The sequence below is a fragment of the Theobroma cacao genome, chromosome 2 (genome assembly GCF_053813885.1).
Source record: "Theobroma cacao isolate CCN51 chromosome 2, ASM5381388v1, whole genome shotgun sequence".
Taxonomy (NCBI): Eukaryota; Viridiplantae; Streptophyta; class Magnoliopsida; order Malvales; family Malvaceae; genus Theobroma; species Theobroma cacao.
The window spans coordinates 2949774-2967111 of record NC_142640.1 but is presented as its reverse complement, the minus strand read 5'-3'; the positions used below and the strand labels follow the sequence as shown (position 1 = coordinate 2967111).

The window sequence follows — 17338 nt, the reverse complement described above, 5'->3', positions numbered from 1 at the left end:
ACAACGACAAATAACTATGGCAGCAAATAGGCAAAACTCAGTCCAGGTTCCATGTGTAATTTCGTATGTTGGTTAATTTGTCTGCTCGGACAGTGGTTGACGGCGGATTAAACTTTGTCCGCAAGTTTGAATTTACTTCCTTCTAGGAAGGACCATTCCCATCCCACTTGCACATTTATTTATTTTTTTCCTTTCCTTTTCTTTTCTTTTTAAATGATATTTTGTTAAGCATTAAGCTATAGGTAATTGGCAACTCCTGATGAGAGTATCAGCTCGATCCTGCAAAGAATCTTCTCCGGCCATTGAAAAGCATTTTAAGAGTTTCTTGGAATTTTTTAGCTGGAGGTTCCTGGTTCTTATGCCAAGTAATCTGTATCTACATCTTGTATTTCTTAAGCATTTAACCAAATACATTGAATTTAAGCACAACATACAGTAATTCAGTGGAGTGTTTATTACCCAACTTTCAATATCAGGCAGCAGATACGACTAAAAGAAAAACAACAATGTTGAAAAAGTGGCAATCAGACTCTTTTTTTAATTAATAGAAGACGGGAGCGTACCTTTGGCTCCAAAGATGCATGTGACGTAGGATTCATACAGTTTTCTGCTTTTTAATTCTCGAAAATAGGGTGGGTTTGCTCATTGCTGATGTCATCAGGTGATCTCTATGAAAGCCCAATCTGGAGCCACCTCTATTACCATATTCGGTCTGTTTATGGGGTCTAATCAAATTTCAACGCCACAAGTGGTTCAACTTTGACGTTCAAGCCTCCTAGGATGACGACGAAAGCTTTCAAGCTTTGGTTCCTCATTTTGACCCTTGGAGAGAGGGCCATGAAGATACACCCAAATATTATATTTCTTCTCGATTATCATATAAATTTAGTTGTTTTTCGCACATTTCCTACCACAATAATTTATCATGTAAATTTTATATATATCTTGCTGCCAAGATATTCGACTGAGATTAGGGCCATGATTGAGAAGTTGAAGCTAAAGCAGCTTTCAGAAGGTCATCAATAGTTAGAAGTGCTGAAACTGTAAATATAAGATAAGACTGAAACTTGGAAGTGTCAAATTAGTGATGATGGCAGGCAAAACTGAAGCTTCTAGTAAGTATTTATTTCCAAGCTTGCAAGAGTAATATGATTCCTGGCATTTTGTCATTGTGGTCGAAAACCCATCAACTTAGATGGCCGACACTAGGGTGAACAAATTTGTTGAGTACAAGAGTTTGGTAATGTAACAAATTTAGGGACTTAACATTTGGATACTTCAGAATTAGGTGATTACTCGTTACTAGAAGAAAATAGGGATCATAAATTTTGTAATGGTTAATTATAAAACAATTATAAATGGAGATCAAATGTTTATTCAATTTTACAGATATTTATTGAATAATAATAGTAATTTTTATTCATACGGGAATCTAAGTGTTTTTTTTCATGTAAATTAGTAATTTAGAGATAAATTTTAAAAAATAATAAAAATAAAAAAGATCAATAATTCAAAAATGTATCAATGATTTCATATCTCATTAACAAAAGTTATGAAAAATCTGACAATTTTGATAATGATAAATCAATATTTTTTACAAAAAAATATATTTAAGTTTATGATACAAAATCAAAATCAATACACTACTTGTAATACTTACTGTCCATCCCCTCTCCTTGGCATACCTACTGAACGCCAGCTCAATCCGCTTGGAATCCTCCTCTTCGATAGCTTTACCTTTAAATTCTCTGCCAGGTTTCACCAGGGCTTCCGCAAGGCAACTGGACAGGCCCACAGCATCTTCCAGTGCTGAACAGCCACCTTGTCCAATGCGTGGGGTCATCGGGTGGAGTGCATCCCCTGCTAAACAAAAATTGCCCTTGCTAGGAAGATCCCAGGGGGGCCTGATTCTTAGTGGAGACAACGGTACAAAGGCGTCCGGGGCAGTGTTTTCTATGACAGCCTTTATGTCATCGGACGCACCATCAAGCTTGTTTAACACAAATTGTTTCAGCTTGAAAGGGTCCTTCTCTAGCTCTTCCTTTGATAGCAAACCAGATCAAAATGTTTTAAACTAGAAGAAGTGACGAAGTTAAAAGTGTACCAAGTAATCACATTACGTACACCCTAGCAGGAAGAGAGCTATAAAGTGGCGCCAAATTAAATTACGTGGGCGGTTGGGGTTGGGAACCAAGTCAAAAACCAATAAACAACGTGATCATCGCAAGGGGCAAAACCAGGCCGGACACCTTTACCACAAAACTGTCGATTGATAACTTTAGAGTGATTATCAAAATATGTAGAGTAATTACATCGATTGATAATTTCCCTTTTCTGATCAAAATATGATGCAAGCAGCCCGTTAGAAACGAGTAAAGCAATAAGAATGTTTTCTTGGAATATATACAATTGTCAATGTAAATATTTATACATTATCATTTAATTATATACTACATTTCATAATTACACAAGTAAAATTTCAAAAATTATAAATATTTATTATTTAAAATTTTCAGCTTTTAAATTTATTTAGTATCAGAATAACAGCATTTAATTCACTAATAACATACCAATTTTATACAAACTATACATCTAATATAAACTCAATATTAATCCACAGACACAAATATCTAAAGGCACATTGATGCCATACTGACCTCTCCAATTTAACACCCTTATGTTATTTTGCGCACACATATCTACACACCCACAGACACAAATATAGTCTTTCGGTATTTGATTCTTTTCAATTTTTTTTGGAAGCATATTTTGTTCATATTATATATAATTTAATAAACAGTATTTGGAATTTAGTGGTATCTGTATGTATTTACAATGTTATTTATCTAAACATAGTTCTGCATCAGAGAATAGAAATATTTTTGCTACCACAAGGGGCCTTGTAAGAATTTTATTGTCATCAACAACTACTCCCACCTTTTTGCAGTGGTATATCAAACATGGCAAAAAATAAAAATAAAAATTAGTAGGAAATAGTGCATCTAATTTCAAATACAGATATTTGAACTTCTCATTCAAGTTCCTGGGGATATCAAATTTCAAGGAAACTATAATTCCTAACGAACCCTCTAGATTTCAAACGCAGCCTTAGGTTAAACATCATTCCAACAATCTCTTGCTGTCTGGAAACTTTGCCTCGTAGGTTTGTGGCACCTGCATCAACATATATTTTTATTTCGAAAGTAAAACAGAAATTGATGGCAATTATTTGATAATGATATGAAATACTGATGAACTAGAAGAAAACTAATGTTACCATGAATGTAGCAGTAATCATTTTAGCAGCAAACCATCTTCCATGTAGGTTCCGTTGAGCACTCATCGCAGCCTGTGTATCTTCGAACCGTAGGTAGACAAAACCAGCACTGTCCCTGTTGAAGGAAATAAAGAGCCACAACAGTCGTCAGAAAAAGAGCGAGAAGCAAAGAATAAAAGGAATGCTACAAAATCCTGCAAGAATAACCATGAACAAAGAACACTAACATGCTCCAAGACAAGCGCAAGGGAACCAAATATTGCCTAATCTAACAAAGATATAGCAGCAGCAGGAGGTCCGACTAGGAATTACCTGTCCACATATATATGCTTCAATTTTCCAAATTTTGAACATTCTTCTTGAACATCTTCTTTGATGTCCAAATCAAAATCTGGTTCCGTCTATCACAAGAAATATGATATGATTAGACAAGACCATGGAAAAAAGAAACTTTTACAATCTAGGCATGGACACCAACCTCCAGATCTGGATCAAACATATTCTTTAACAATAGGCATTCGCTTGGGGTTCCAATTGTGTCGATAGTAGGGATGCCATTACTAGGGAGTTGTAGACCCACACCTGGAAGTCCAGAGATAGTACGAACATGGGCCTGTAGAGTAGGGGGAACAAGGGATGGTACCGCAGGTGCAGCACCAAGGACTGTTGCTGTTGTAGCAGTTAGGCCAGTGCTATTACCAGCAACGCCTACCGAACCAGTAATACTGCAAAAAAAGAAGGCAGATGCAGTATCAGCCAGATAATTTATAAATAAAACAATTGCAAGATTTAAAAAGGCAAACCTTGATGCAGTGCCACTGCGATCCAACTTTGCCATGAGAAGTGCTCGAGAGGATGAATTCAGAGACTGAATTTCATAGGAACATTTTGTCAGCTTCCCAAGAAGTTACAGAAACGTGCAAGAATAAAGAAACCAAATTCATCAAATGCAGATACACCTAGCAAACCAAAGATAAATGTGAGACAGCCACAAGGGCATTATCTAATGACTATGCAATTGTTGGCTATGCTCCTGGGAAAATAGTCAGTTGCTGACTCTCTGAGCATACACCTTTCTCAAATGCAATGTCAAGATTGGGCTATTTTCTAAAGGTGGGTTCAACTGAAACCATTCTTAGCCAGCTGACACCTCATTAGAAGCATAAAAGAATTCTGGATCATTAACAGAAGCAAGAGAGTATGAACAACACTCACCAAGCCACCACCTTCGTCATCATCAAGATCAGCGGCATTTGTCCCAACATCTTCCAATAAACCTTGATCGGTAACGGTTGATACCTGAAAGATGGAAAAAGAACATGTATAGCAAAAACAAACAAAACAAAAAACTCTCATTCTTAAGGCTGTTCGATGGCTAAGAATTTGAGTTACATGGTCCATAGGACAGCAGCTAAAAGAAAGTTGGCAGCAAAAGAATATAAAAGGTTATGGTTTTATAGAGTTATAGTCAATTTAATTCAGAAATTGGAGGTTTAAATAAGGTAGGGACCTTAAATCAGATATCAATGAACATATGCATGCCCACAAGAAAAGAACACAACAATTACCCATGATTACCTTGATTACTCGACCTCCAATCTCCAGCTGTCCATTCAAATTCAATGCATTCTTAGCATCTTCTAGACGGGCAAACTGCAAGAAGAATAATCATTCGATTATCTTTTCAAAACAGACACCATTAAGCATCTATCATATAAGGCCATCTCAAATAGCCTTCCTCACTATCAAGAATAATTCAATATGACCTGTTTGAACAGTTAGATAAAGTTTTTCAACATATAGCACAAACTGAGCTCTTCAAGTTTAAAGTTGTACCTTTTCTTGGGTTATACATTCACTTACAGTCTTGCAACATAATGTATATATCTAAGGATTTGCTAAAGAAAAATCACAATGAATTTCTCAGGTTGCTTCACTAAGTATTACCTGGACAAAACCAAAACCTTTACAATGACCAGTTTCGTCAAGAGGCAACTGAACCAGCTCCACAGAACCAAAAGGTTCAAAAACCTGAGCATTTTAAACAAGAATGAAATGAGCAATATCAATCCAACAACAAGTACCAAGCAAATAAGATAAAGAGATATTACTCCAATTAATGAGGATTAGAGAGAGAAATTTAGAAACTTAAAACCCCCTGTAAAGATGACCAAAGAGCAACAATATTAATAAAAAATACCTCATGGTAAGCAAACTAGTAAACATTACATTGAAAAACATCATGTAACAAAAACACATTTAAGAGTTCATTTCATAATCCTTAAAGTCTACCTGATAAGTACAATCCCAATGAACAATATAGCTATTTTGGTCAAAGTGATACAAATAAATGGAAAGTGCAATATTTCATCAGAGAAGGGGGAAAAGTTGAGTCTGTAACAATTGTCAAAAACAACTTGGCAAAAAAAAAAAAAAAGGGGTATTAGGTTCAGTTGATCTCAAGTCCCCTTGAGGTGGGCAGTTTCTCTTCAAGTCAATTTTGCAACCAAGTCTTTGCCATACTTAAGAATTTGTGTTTTCCAAAGTTAATGAAGAAAATCCTTTGATGCCCACGTGTTATTGCAAGGCATCAAATGTATCTCCTTGAATGGAAGTTCTAAGACACATAAATGCCATGCCTAGGTTTTTGCTTCTCTTATCTTTGGATACTGCCCTCCCAAAATCTTTCATTTAAATCTTCTCCAGTTAGACTAGCATACTATTCAAGTCCCCAGACAAAGCTTTCAGATTACAACCCAAACCCAGAGTAATTAAAATTAACAGCATTCATAACCAATAATTAAGATCCTGTCTCAAACACTGAAACATACATTATTACCATTCCCTAAGATCTTACCTGACGAAGTTGATCTTCTGTAATGTTGAAATGTAGGTTGCCAACATACAACCTTCTAGCCCCACCAGAATATGGACCTGTCTGTCCAGCTGCCACCAATGTAGTTGACTGAACAAGATTCTTCTCAGCTTCTGATGGTTTCACCATCACCGGTTGACCAAGAAGAGGCTGTCCAGAGAGTGCTATTGCCATAGGGACTGACATTACATCATAGAACTCAATATACCTGCATAAGAAATTTAATTAAGTTCCACAAAAATGCAGATAGCATACATAACAAGATGCAGGGCCTCCAAACCACCCCACTTAGTATTGTCTCCTCACCACTTTTTTAAGAGGAATTAACAAAACAAAACAATTTTGGCATTGTGCTTTTAACTTCACCAGCAGAAAATTTTTTTACATAACAGCATAAAAGGTTTTAGTTATATATGTAACACATAAATTAAAATTTGTACAACATCTGATGATTTCTTTATTTTGCATCACTTAAATTTTGCTTATCAGAAACTTCTACGTAAGAAAAGCAAATAATAAAAGTTAGGTAGCAAAAACAACAACCAAATGGCACCTAAGAATTGCAACTTATAGTCATTAAGATTTAGTACTTACCCAACCCCCTTGGAACGTCTTGAATTTCGATCCATTATGAGGCGAACATCTCGTACCTGAAAATTGTGATCGATAAGTAAGCAGGACAAGAAAAAAAAAAGACAACTTGTGTGCGTGTATAAATCTGTATTTGTCTGCACCTATGATGACTCAAATTTTCTGTTGAAAGAATCTTTGAGTAGTTAAAACTATGAATTGCAGTAGGCATTTTTAAATTATTGTTTAAGACTAAATCAACAGATTTTATATGATCATTCTATGACCTAAAAGTATTTTCAATAATTTCAATTAAATTCATATGTTGTAATAAACCAGTTTAAGTATAGGACCAAAAGTAATTAGAATGCATGAATTTTGATATTAAAGCAAATGACTCTAGCTCCATGGAAACTAATAACAATAGAGCACTCCAGCACAACCCTCTGGCAATTAACCTCAATTTATATGTTGTTCATACAGATTACAACTACTAAAAAGGCCTCTAATATAGGAATCAAATGGTAATTAAATGAATATGAGTCTCATACCACAATCAAACACGGGGTTAAGCATCATACGTGTTACATTTAAGTATTTAATGAGCCTAATCTGACTACCGTAGAAGAAATTTTGAGATGAACCGTGAAATCGAAATAGAAATCACCTTGCCAGCCCTAGAAAAGAACTCATAAACATCTCTTTCATTAGCCTTCAAAGATATCTGTCAGAAATTGGTTACAAAATTTTACATCAGCAGTCATAAGGAAAAAGATCAGGGCCACAATAACATGATAGAACAAACACTCTAAATGCATCAAAACCTGATAAGCAAATACAGTTCTCTGATCTCTTTCTGGATCAGCCTCAGCCTCTGCTGCATTTTCCTTTTTGTCTTTATTCCTCCTGCAGGAAGGAGAAAAAACATAAAATAACAATTTATATTGTTTACAAAAACAGATATAAATGCCAACACAACCACTCAAAGCAATGAAAACGTTCAACAAAAGGTGAAGTAGAAAAATATGCTTTTGCTTCTGGGATGTGAAGAAATCTCTTAACGTATGCTCATGCAATCACTGCCAAAAAAAAAAGGGAACCAAGAAAAAAAAAGCAAAATCCAGAATGGCATCAATTTTTCTCTCCAACATGCGTAAAAACGCCGAACCTTGATACATGTTCCTGCAGGGAACTACACAAAGTCAACATAAGACCTTGACTCAGTAACAGTGGAATCAAACATAGACCTATAACAGTGAAATCAAACATAAGACAATAGAAGAAAGCACTATGGTTACCTAAAACCTAAAACTTCAAGACAGGCAATTAATCAACATTTTAATGATTATCCCCTGCAAAAAGAGAGAGAGAAAAAAAAATGTGGCCAATCTGGTATCCCACTGAACACCCACAAGCATCAGAAGGTGAACTGCTTCTTTAAAGCTTAGGCAAAGCCCATCATACCCTCACCAGCATTTCTGCAATAGAATAGATATAATTAAGCAACTCATTTTTTAAAGGTGGAGGATAACGGAAATCATAACATGACATCACCACTCCGGTCAAAACCTCCAAGATTGAAACTTCATTCTTGCAATGCAAGCTTTCATATATAGTCTGAAATCTAGGAAAAAATATTTAAAACCCATGACCTGAGTTCCAGTGCCTGGCCCAATTGCCAGAAAGACCATCTGAAGACTGCTCTAGCACATCTGCGAGTTCCCAGAATCTAATGTTTAATATTCAGAATTTACAAGACCGAATAAATAGCAAAACTATATGAAACTTAAGAACTGGAGAAAAAACTCATTTAGATACAGTATAAAACCCGTTAAGCAAGCGAGAATTATACTTGGAGGAAACAACTGATACAGCATATCTATGCCATAGAAAAGGTTGATTATCTAGATCTTCTACATGGTTACATGTGTGAGACTGGTGCTGTGCTGAAGGGGCCTGATAAATAGCCATGCCAACTTTAGGAGAGATGTTACGAAACAGGACACTAAGAACAGGAAGAAAATATCTGCATCACATTTGCTCACCAAAACAACAGAGCTTGCATAAAATGAACTAAGAAACTATTTCTTAAACACCAATAACAGCCCATTGCAACATTTACAACTCTAGGAAGGAAACTTGCTATTATCAAAGTACAAAAATCTCAAAATAAGCTACTTACCAATATCAGAAAGAAAAGTCAAGTAGCTCACTATAGTTTAGTCAATTGAAAGATAACTTAAGTTATGATCCAGATAGTTAATTAAGAAGAGAATCAATGAGAGAATGCACCTAATAACCAACTCACTTACAAGTCATATACAATCATCATTGAATAACCCCAACAATGCACAGCACTACCTATGTATCATTTCAGCCACCCTTACCCATACTACATCTTCCAAATAGGAAAAATGTTCATATAAGTAAAGGTTCCCCACCTCCAAGATTAACTGTTCCCTATATGTAGGTACTAATTAGTACAAGCACATAGCATTGCCTCAATAATAATTTCTCCGACATCAAATAAATCACAATCAGCATAAGATAGCTAGCCTAATGTTTCAACAATGGCATTTTTCGACTAAATCCTACACTTAACATTCTCAATAAATAAATAAAAAAAAAAAAACTGCCTAATAGTTAGGGTCATTTTCAACCTTTATCATTCTTTGTCACGTTACAGTGGAGTTAGCCTTTTATAATGAGCAAATTCAATGACGAGGGGCAATAAATGTGTTTTGGACAAATTCAGCCACAAACAAATAACACAAGTTCCTCACAACTTTAACTTGCAAACAAAGGGCTATTGAGCACTATTTTTACCAAGAAGATATTCCACAAAAAAAATATGTCCAATTAAACGTTTGACTCAAGATAATCTCAAACAATTGGCTTGTAAAATGTACAATCTCAAATGAACCTAAATGAGCCATATCACAAACCAAATGTGAACAAATTACTATTATTGCATCAAATTAATGTTTGCAATTATGCATAAAAGCAATTCTCAAGCCAAATGTGATAAGAAAGACACTTCACAAAGAAACCAAAAGCTAAACAAATGGAAGTAAAATAAAGAGGCAGGGGTACCTGCTTTCTCTGTCTCGTTCCCTCGACTCTCTTTCACTAAACTCCCTGTCCCGACTTCTCTCTTGCTCTCTTTCTGATCGACTTTGGCTTCTTGTTGACCTCTCTCTCTCCTTTTCCCTGTCCCTGTCCCTCTCACTCTCACGATCACGCTCTTTCCTATCTCTTTCACGTTCCCTCTCTCTGTCCCTCCCATTCCTCTCCTCCCTGTCCCTGTCCTTGTCTCTGTGTTCTCGGCTGCTCCTGTGCCTATCCTTCTCGCCATCTCTTGAGCCTCGTTCCTTGTGCCGGTCAAGATCACGTGATGATTCCTCTCGTGATTTTGAGCGCTTGGAACGTCGATGTTCATTTTCATAATCATCAGCTCTCTCCTCCCTCTTATGCTTTGAACTCCGACTTCGATTCCTCTCTTCGGATTTGACACTATCAATGCCACCATTACCATCTTCCTTCGCCTTTTGAGGCTCAGTATTTTCAACCGTCTTTTCTAAATACTCATATTCATCAAAATCCATAATTACTCCCTTCCAATCTGCAATTAAGACAAAAATCGAGTAATTTTTTTTCTTTTACAAAAACTGAATAATTTAAACTCTGCACAAATACGAAAATGAAACATTAAAGAAATGAATAAACTCCACTAGTTTCACTCGATTAAACTAAACTTGCTCTAATCTCAAACTACTACTTAGTTTTCCCATTGAGACAGCAGAATATTAACAAAATCTGAAATCCAGCAAAATGCTTAACCAAATTCACATTCGAAACTTACTTTCTCGTTCTTTGTGATTTGTTAGCAGTGAAATGAATTATTAGGGTTTGAAAGCGAAGCGTGAGAAATTACCTTTCGTGAACAGAGCAAAATATTCAACGCACCTAATTTAGAGATTTCACGGGGTACCCGAGTACCTCTAGGGCTCAATGCGAGCAATTTTGGCTCCGAGTAATTTATAGTTACTAGAAATAGCGGGTCGGTTTTGGATCCAGGTTTTGATGGATTCGGGTTAAAACAAGGCCTATTGCCCAACTTTTTTCTTATGCAACGGCCCATCCACATATTTTTCTAAATCCCTTTTATTTATTTAATTTTAAAGTGTATATGGAGAAATGAATTATTTTTCCGGTATATGTTTTTCCTGGTCTACACCTATCCATATAATATTTCTATTTTTAGCTCTCTTTTGTCATTAATATGGGTAACCTTAATCACTTTTGGTTTATATACTATAACTATAATTAGCTCTTTTATCATTAGTATGGGTACCCCTTAATCTCATTTTGGGGTGAGATAAATTATTTTAAATCAATTTGTTGTTACATTTTTTTTGAAATTAAATGACTTGATCTTACATTTAATTTAATTTAGGTACAAATGACAATATGAATTTAATTTGGCCAAAATATTCACTAAGTCCCTATACTCATATATTTTATCCAATTTAGTCCATATACTTAAAATTGAAGTAATTTAGTTTTTTTTATTTTAAAAATTGCTTCAATTTAATTTCTATCTCTAACAGCATCTAATTTTACCATTAAAAATGATAATGTCAACGCTAATGTGATGCTAACGTGACAAAGTTTGATAATATAGCACCGATATGATGGTCAAGTAGTGCCATGTGTCACCATTGTGATATGTGGCAGTTTCATGTGACATTGACATGATGATGTGGCAATGTCGGTGTGGCATTGACATGTTGATGTGTCAATATCACGTGGCAATGCTAGTGCGGGAGATTGAGAAAATGTTTTTTTTTTTAAATAATGTCACGTTATAGAAATTAAATTGAATAAAAATGTATAGTATATGGATTAAATTTAACAAAATTGAGATGTTTAAGAATTAAATTGAAAAAAATATTTAAAAATTACAAATCTTTAATTAGATGATACATGTACTTATTAATAAGTTAAATGTTTAAGTATAAAACATTTATGGTGTTAAGAAAAATCTATAAATATTTTCTTACTTATTTTTTTGACTCCATAATAGGTATATTGATTTATTTATTTTACAAAAATTAAATTTAAATTCTCTTTTTATAAAAAAAAATCTAATATTTTATCGCAATAACTACTATTTTCCTTAGCCACCCCTTAGTTTTCTTTTCTGTTCTTTGTTTTTTTCATTGCAAGTTTAATTCTTCAATTAATTGTCATGAAATTAAAACAATGATGGCATGTTTACATTTCTTGATTATGATTTGAATTTTTTCTTAAATTCTTTTAATTTAAAGACCAAACAATTCTCTGAAAACTATAAATTTAGCGATGATTATAAAAATAATTTTTCATTTTGATTTTGCTCAATTCAATTTGGGTATAATAGACCGCTTATTACACTTATATAACCTGAGCTATTCCATTCTTTCAATTTTTTATTTATTTTTTATGTTTTCATTTTGTTTAACATTTAGGTTACATTTTTAGGTTGGAATTTCCTAAATTAAAGACTACTTTTATCGCTAATGAAGTTAAATACAATTGTAAATATTTGTATTATTTTATTTTATATTTACAAATTTTTTGTAAATCTAAATTAACAATTTAAACTTAAATTTAGCATAATTTGATTGTGATTTTTGAACTTAAATAAAATCATTTTATAAGAAATAAAAGGTAAATTGGGTAAGAGTTGAATAATTTCAAAAGAATCGGTATTCGTAAATTGTGAAAATTGTAACTAAATTAACTTATTTTGCTAATTTGAATTCAGCTTAAGTTAAAAACTAAGTCAAATTAGAATATAAATTTCAAATTTTTATATACTTATAAATAGAAAAAAGAAAGAATTTATTTAATTTTTTATATTATTTTATTTCAATATCATGCAAGTTATTCATCTAAATTTACTTTAGGTATAAAATTTTTTTTTGGAATATTAGAATTTTTTTATTGAAGGGGAAATCAAACTTAATTTTTCTAAAGAAAATAAATTAATGTACATATTTTGGAATTAAATATTCAAGGAAAAAAATAATTTATATATATTTTTTAACACCATAAATTTTTTACACTTAAACATTATTTAGCTTATTAATAAGTATATGTATCATCTATTTAAATATTTAAATATTTTTTTTAATTTAGTCTCTAAACACTTCAATTTTATTCAATTTATTTATTGTACTATACATTTTTGTTCAATTCAATCTCTTTGACATGACACAGTTTTTTTTTAAATTTTTTTTTCTTGATTTGCCACATCAACATTATCATGTGGTACTAACGTATCAATATATCATTACCACATCAACATTGTCACATCATCATGCTAATGCAACATAACACTGTCACATCATCACAACGGTGGCATGTGACATCAACATCATATGACATAAAATGATAATGGTATTTTAATTAAGTTAACTATTAGTTATAAGAGCTTGTTTGATTTAAAATAAAAATACAAAAACTTATTTTGCTCAAAAAAAATATAAGAGTTTAATTAAATGTAATAAAAAAATTAAAACTTATTTAAAACTTTCAAAATAATTTTAGAGACTTTTTTAAAAAGTATGCCTTAAATATTAATTAAAAGACAATTCTATATTCATTAATAACTTGTGTGCATAATTTAAATTTAAGTTTAATTTAAAAAGTATTGAATAAAATGTATTAAATGGAAGCCTCTTTCTATTACTATTACTTTTAGTAACTTGATTTTTATTAGATCTGATAATTCGTATTTTAGTATCACGATTAAGATAAGAAATATGATAATGCTAAATACAAACATGATGCAAATAATTATTCATATCAATATCTAAAACACTTATATGAATATGTTAAATAACCATGTAATACAATACGACATACTAACACGTTTATTAAACGTGTATAAATTTTTTTTACGACATAATTAATAAATACGATTAAACAATTAACATAATTTTTTCTTAACACGTTTAACATGATTAACTTAAAATATTTATAATTAAATATAATTTTATTATTCAAATTTAAAATCAATAATTATAAAAATAATTATAATAAAATCATAATAACATCAAATATAATAACATTTAACTTAAATAACATACATAAAATTATTATCATACTAATAAAATCTATCATTAATATTAAACATTATTTATATACATTTAAACATGATAACATGATTAATTAAACGTGTTAACCGTATCTAACACGGTTTGTGTATTAACCATGTCGAGACAATTAAGAAATGAAACACGATAAGATTAAATCCAAACCTACTTAATTAACTCCATATCTTCTCGTATTATGTTCAAAATTACTAAATCTAATTTTTACTTCTATCATAGTTTTTTATTTTCACTGTTTCGTCTTTCGTGTCAAGTATGATATAATTTATTATGAAATTAATTAAAGCATTCTTTTTTGTGGATGATAAGTTTTGTGTTCATGTAAGATATAAAGTATAATAATCTCATAATTTATTAGTTACAAACCAAATTTATACGTGGCTAAAATTGAAATTTAAGTTAATAATGAATTGATGTCGAACTTTTAACTTGATTTTTTAAAAAGAAAAATTGTTCACTGTAAGATATAAAGTATAATAATCTCATAATTTATTAGTTACAGTTCATTACAAAAAAAGAAAAAGATTACATTAAACTATCATAGGTTTTTGCTATCAGTTAGCATTAAACTATCATATTTACATTGATAAATGCCGCCAGTCTATAATATTCAGTTTTAGTTTTTTAATCCTCTGTTCTAACATAAAATCTTGTTTACAAGTTAAATATATAATTGCGAACTAAGTTATCATCCTAAACGACGTAATCCATTAAAGTTGAGAAAGTAGAGGAATAATCTGAGTTAGCAGACCCAAACAGGGAAGGAAATTCCTGCATAAGAAGAAACAGGACCAATGGCACATTATAAGTAACACAACAAAAGGGATATAATAATTTCAGGACCAATCAATCTGCAAAATTTAGCTGCATGTGTCGAACTTCTCCGGTAGCATTAATCATACCGTTGCTCTGAATGTCAAGCTCTGTGTCATTCTGCCAAGCACTAACCAGCTCATAATGGAGACTGCCCGCCCAGAGTCCTAGTGTATACCTGCAACATAAGCCAGTGAATTCCTCGCAGGGAGGCTTTTCTTGCTTCCTTTTGTACTGTGCAGGTTTGGTCTTTTGTGGTTACCTTCTTGCCTGGTTAGGTTTGTGGATAGCCTCTCCATGTTACGCTTTTGGGGCGTTGATTTCTCCTGGCGACGGGTGGCAGGTGTTTTTACATTGATTCCCTTGAACGATATTTCCTATGTGATTGGTCCCGTGGTACGAGGTGGGCAAGAAAAGCGGATGAGAGGAAGCTGAAACTTTTGATGATTCTGTTGGGCACTGAGGCGGGGATTCTCTCTGAGGGTTGGCTCTGTGTTGAAAGGTTTTTCTGGTGCAGGATTGCTTTGGTTGTTTCATGATCTCATGCACGTGGTTTCCGGTCGATGGGCAGAGAATGGCTTGCTCTGGTCTGCCTGAGGAGAAATGGTTGGCTGTGTTGGGGTGGCGTCCTGGCGTCTGATGCTGTTCTCTTTGTGCGATTGTGATGTGGTGGGTGACTTCTCCTCACTCCTTTCTGTGTTTGGGAGCCTGGCTAAGGGTTGCTGATCAAGGCTGATCAGCTTGGGGTCGAACGCTCACTGCGCTTCTGGGGATCTCCTTCTTTTGACCAACTTTGGGCTCTATTTGTAAATATTTGGACTTTAGTTCATCTTTTGTCTTCTAGTCGCCCACTCCTTTTCTGTTGACAGGGCGTGTTCTCTTGCTGCTTTCAACCCCAAGGGCTTGCTGCAGTTCCTTCTGTTTTGTACAAGGGCAAAGCCCGTTCTTAAGCTGTCTATGCCATGATGAGTCTTACACCAGTTAGGTGCTAGACTTGAAATGGCACTCAAGCTTTTGGTTGAAAAAAATCCACCTTTCAAAAAAAAAAACATAAGCCTGAATTCATGTTTTAGAGGTAAATTTATGTTCCCGAATTTACGTTATGTGTTTGACGGTATCAAATTTGAAGAGCATATGTAATACCGAAGTTGGTGTTGCCTACTTTTAGGGTCAAATCTTGCAGCGGGAGGAGCAAATGACTGGCATTATTTGAGGGAGAGAGAGGGACATCCTTGTGTGGGATACGTAACAATCCAAATTCAACCACTAATTTAGTAGTTTTTTTACTTAAATCACGCGTCACATTCACGAGATCAATATCTCATCAGAACAATGTAAAAATCCACATCAAATTGATACAAACTTTGATACTTTTTGTAATCACTTAAATTCAACCACTAACAAGTTGCTAGTAACAGTAGATTTGGATTGTTATATAATATGAGATATTAATATCATCATTTCTATTTTTTTTAGAATATAGTATAACAATATGATCATATAATATTTTATACTCTTTACATTTAGTGTCATAATTATATAAAATAACAATTAATATTTTAATTAATAAAATATTTACTCTTAACTATGAATAAAACCCTTACTCTCAATTAAAACCTATCCTCACAATAAAAGAATGAAACCTTACTGTCATCTATCAATACAAAAAGAAAACCCCTACTCTTAATTAAAACCTATCCTCAGAGTAATCTTCCTAATTTCTTTCAGTCCTTCATTGCATCCTCAATTTTCTCGAAGTCTGAATCCTCTGAATCCTCACTAGCACGGTCCTGCTGTTCCTCAGATCTATCCTCTGCTGTCTTAAGCTCCTGTCCATGGCCTGCAACTTCCTTTAACATAGTGTCCCATTCTGATAAGGTATCGAAGAACCATTTATGAAACCCTTTAGGACGTTCTGCAAATTCCTTTAACATAGTGTCCCATTTTGATACGGCATCTATGAACCATTTATGAAACCCTTTATAGTTTCTGGTCATAGCAGACATCTCTTTCAACCCCTCATCCTCGACCATAGCTTCCTCTTTCTTCAGTATTTTCCCATCCTTACTAGCTTCCTACCATTGGCATTAGAAATAATAAATTGACAGAAGGGATAGCAATTTCGTTATTTTCCAATAGAAGAAATTAGACCATGATTTGAGTTTATGCAAAGCCTAAAAGTTTCAAAATTCATGAACGATAATCTTTGAATTAAGCCATATTGCATCCTAGGAAACTAAATTGAAGCTGGTTTTGAATAGGATGTCATTCTATTAACCATATTATGCGTGGAAAACAAGATGCGAGAGGATACAACATTGAAAAAGAAAGGAAACTCAAACATCATCAAGGAAAAAAAAAGCACTGACCCTAGCAGTGGAGCCGTTGGTTTTAGACGATAGGCTGCTCTTCATGCGCGATTCCTTATCTTGTTCTTTCTTATAGTCGTAATATGTTGTCCCAATCAAGACTAGCCCAACTATAAACGCAGCAATGAAACATCCATCAGGAAGAACATGATTCAGAATTAGAGTCAAAATCACCGGTCGCTGAATGTAAAATATTATGTCAGGCTCCTACAACAAATTAAAATACATCAGAAACAATATATTAAAAAGAATAATACAAGTATACAAAGTTATT

At 33.3% G+C, this 17338-nt stretch overlaps 1 protein-coding gene across 2 annotated transcripts; it reads right to left on the bottom strand.

Moving 5' to 3' along the window:
• Positions 1-2879: 2879 nt before the first annotated feature.
• Positions 2880-10735, bottom strand: LOC18607519 (Splicing factor, CC1-like protein). 2 transcript variants are annotated; one of them, XM_007041720.3, is made up of 14 exons: positions 10657-10735; positions 9816-10344; positions 7547-7628; positions 7390-7446; positions 6747-6802; positions 6135-6360; positions 5225-5308; positions 4856-4930; positions 4493-4576; positions 4081-4145; positions 3756-4002; positions 3590-3678; positions 3278-3392; positions 2880-3174 (listed from the first exon to the last, which is right to left on the bottom strand). In XM_007041720.3, the coding sequence occupies exons 2-14, from the start codon at positions 10325-10327 to the stop codon at positions 3121-3123; spliced, it is 1746 nt and encodes a 581-aa protein (XP_007041782.3). In that variant the 5' UTR covers positions 10328-10344; positions 10657-10735; the 3' UTR covers positions 2880-3120. The 2 variants fall into 2 exon arrangements, with proteins under 2 accessions (XP_007041782.3, XP_007041783.3); XM_007041721.3 differs by having other exon boundaries at positions 10585-10718.
• Positions 10736-17338: the final 6603 nt, after the last annotated feature.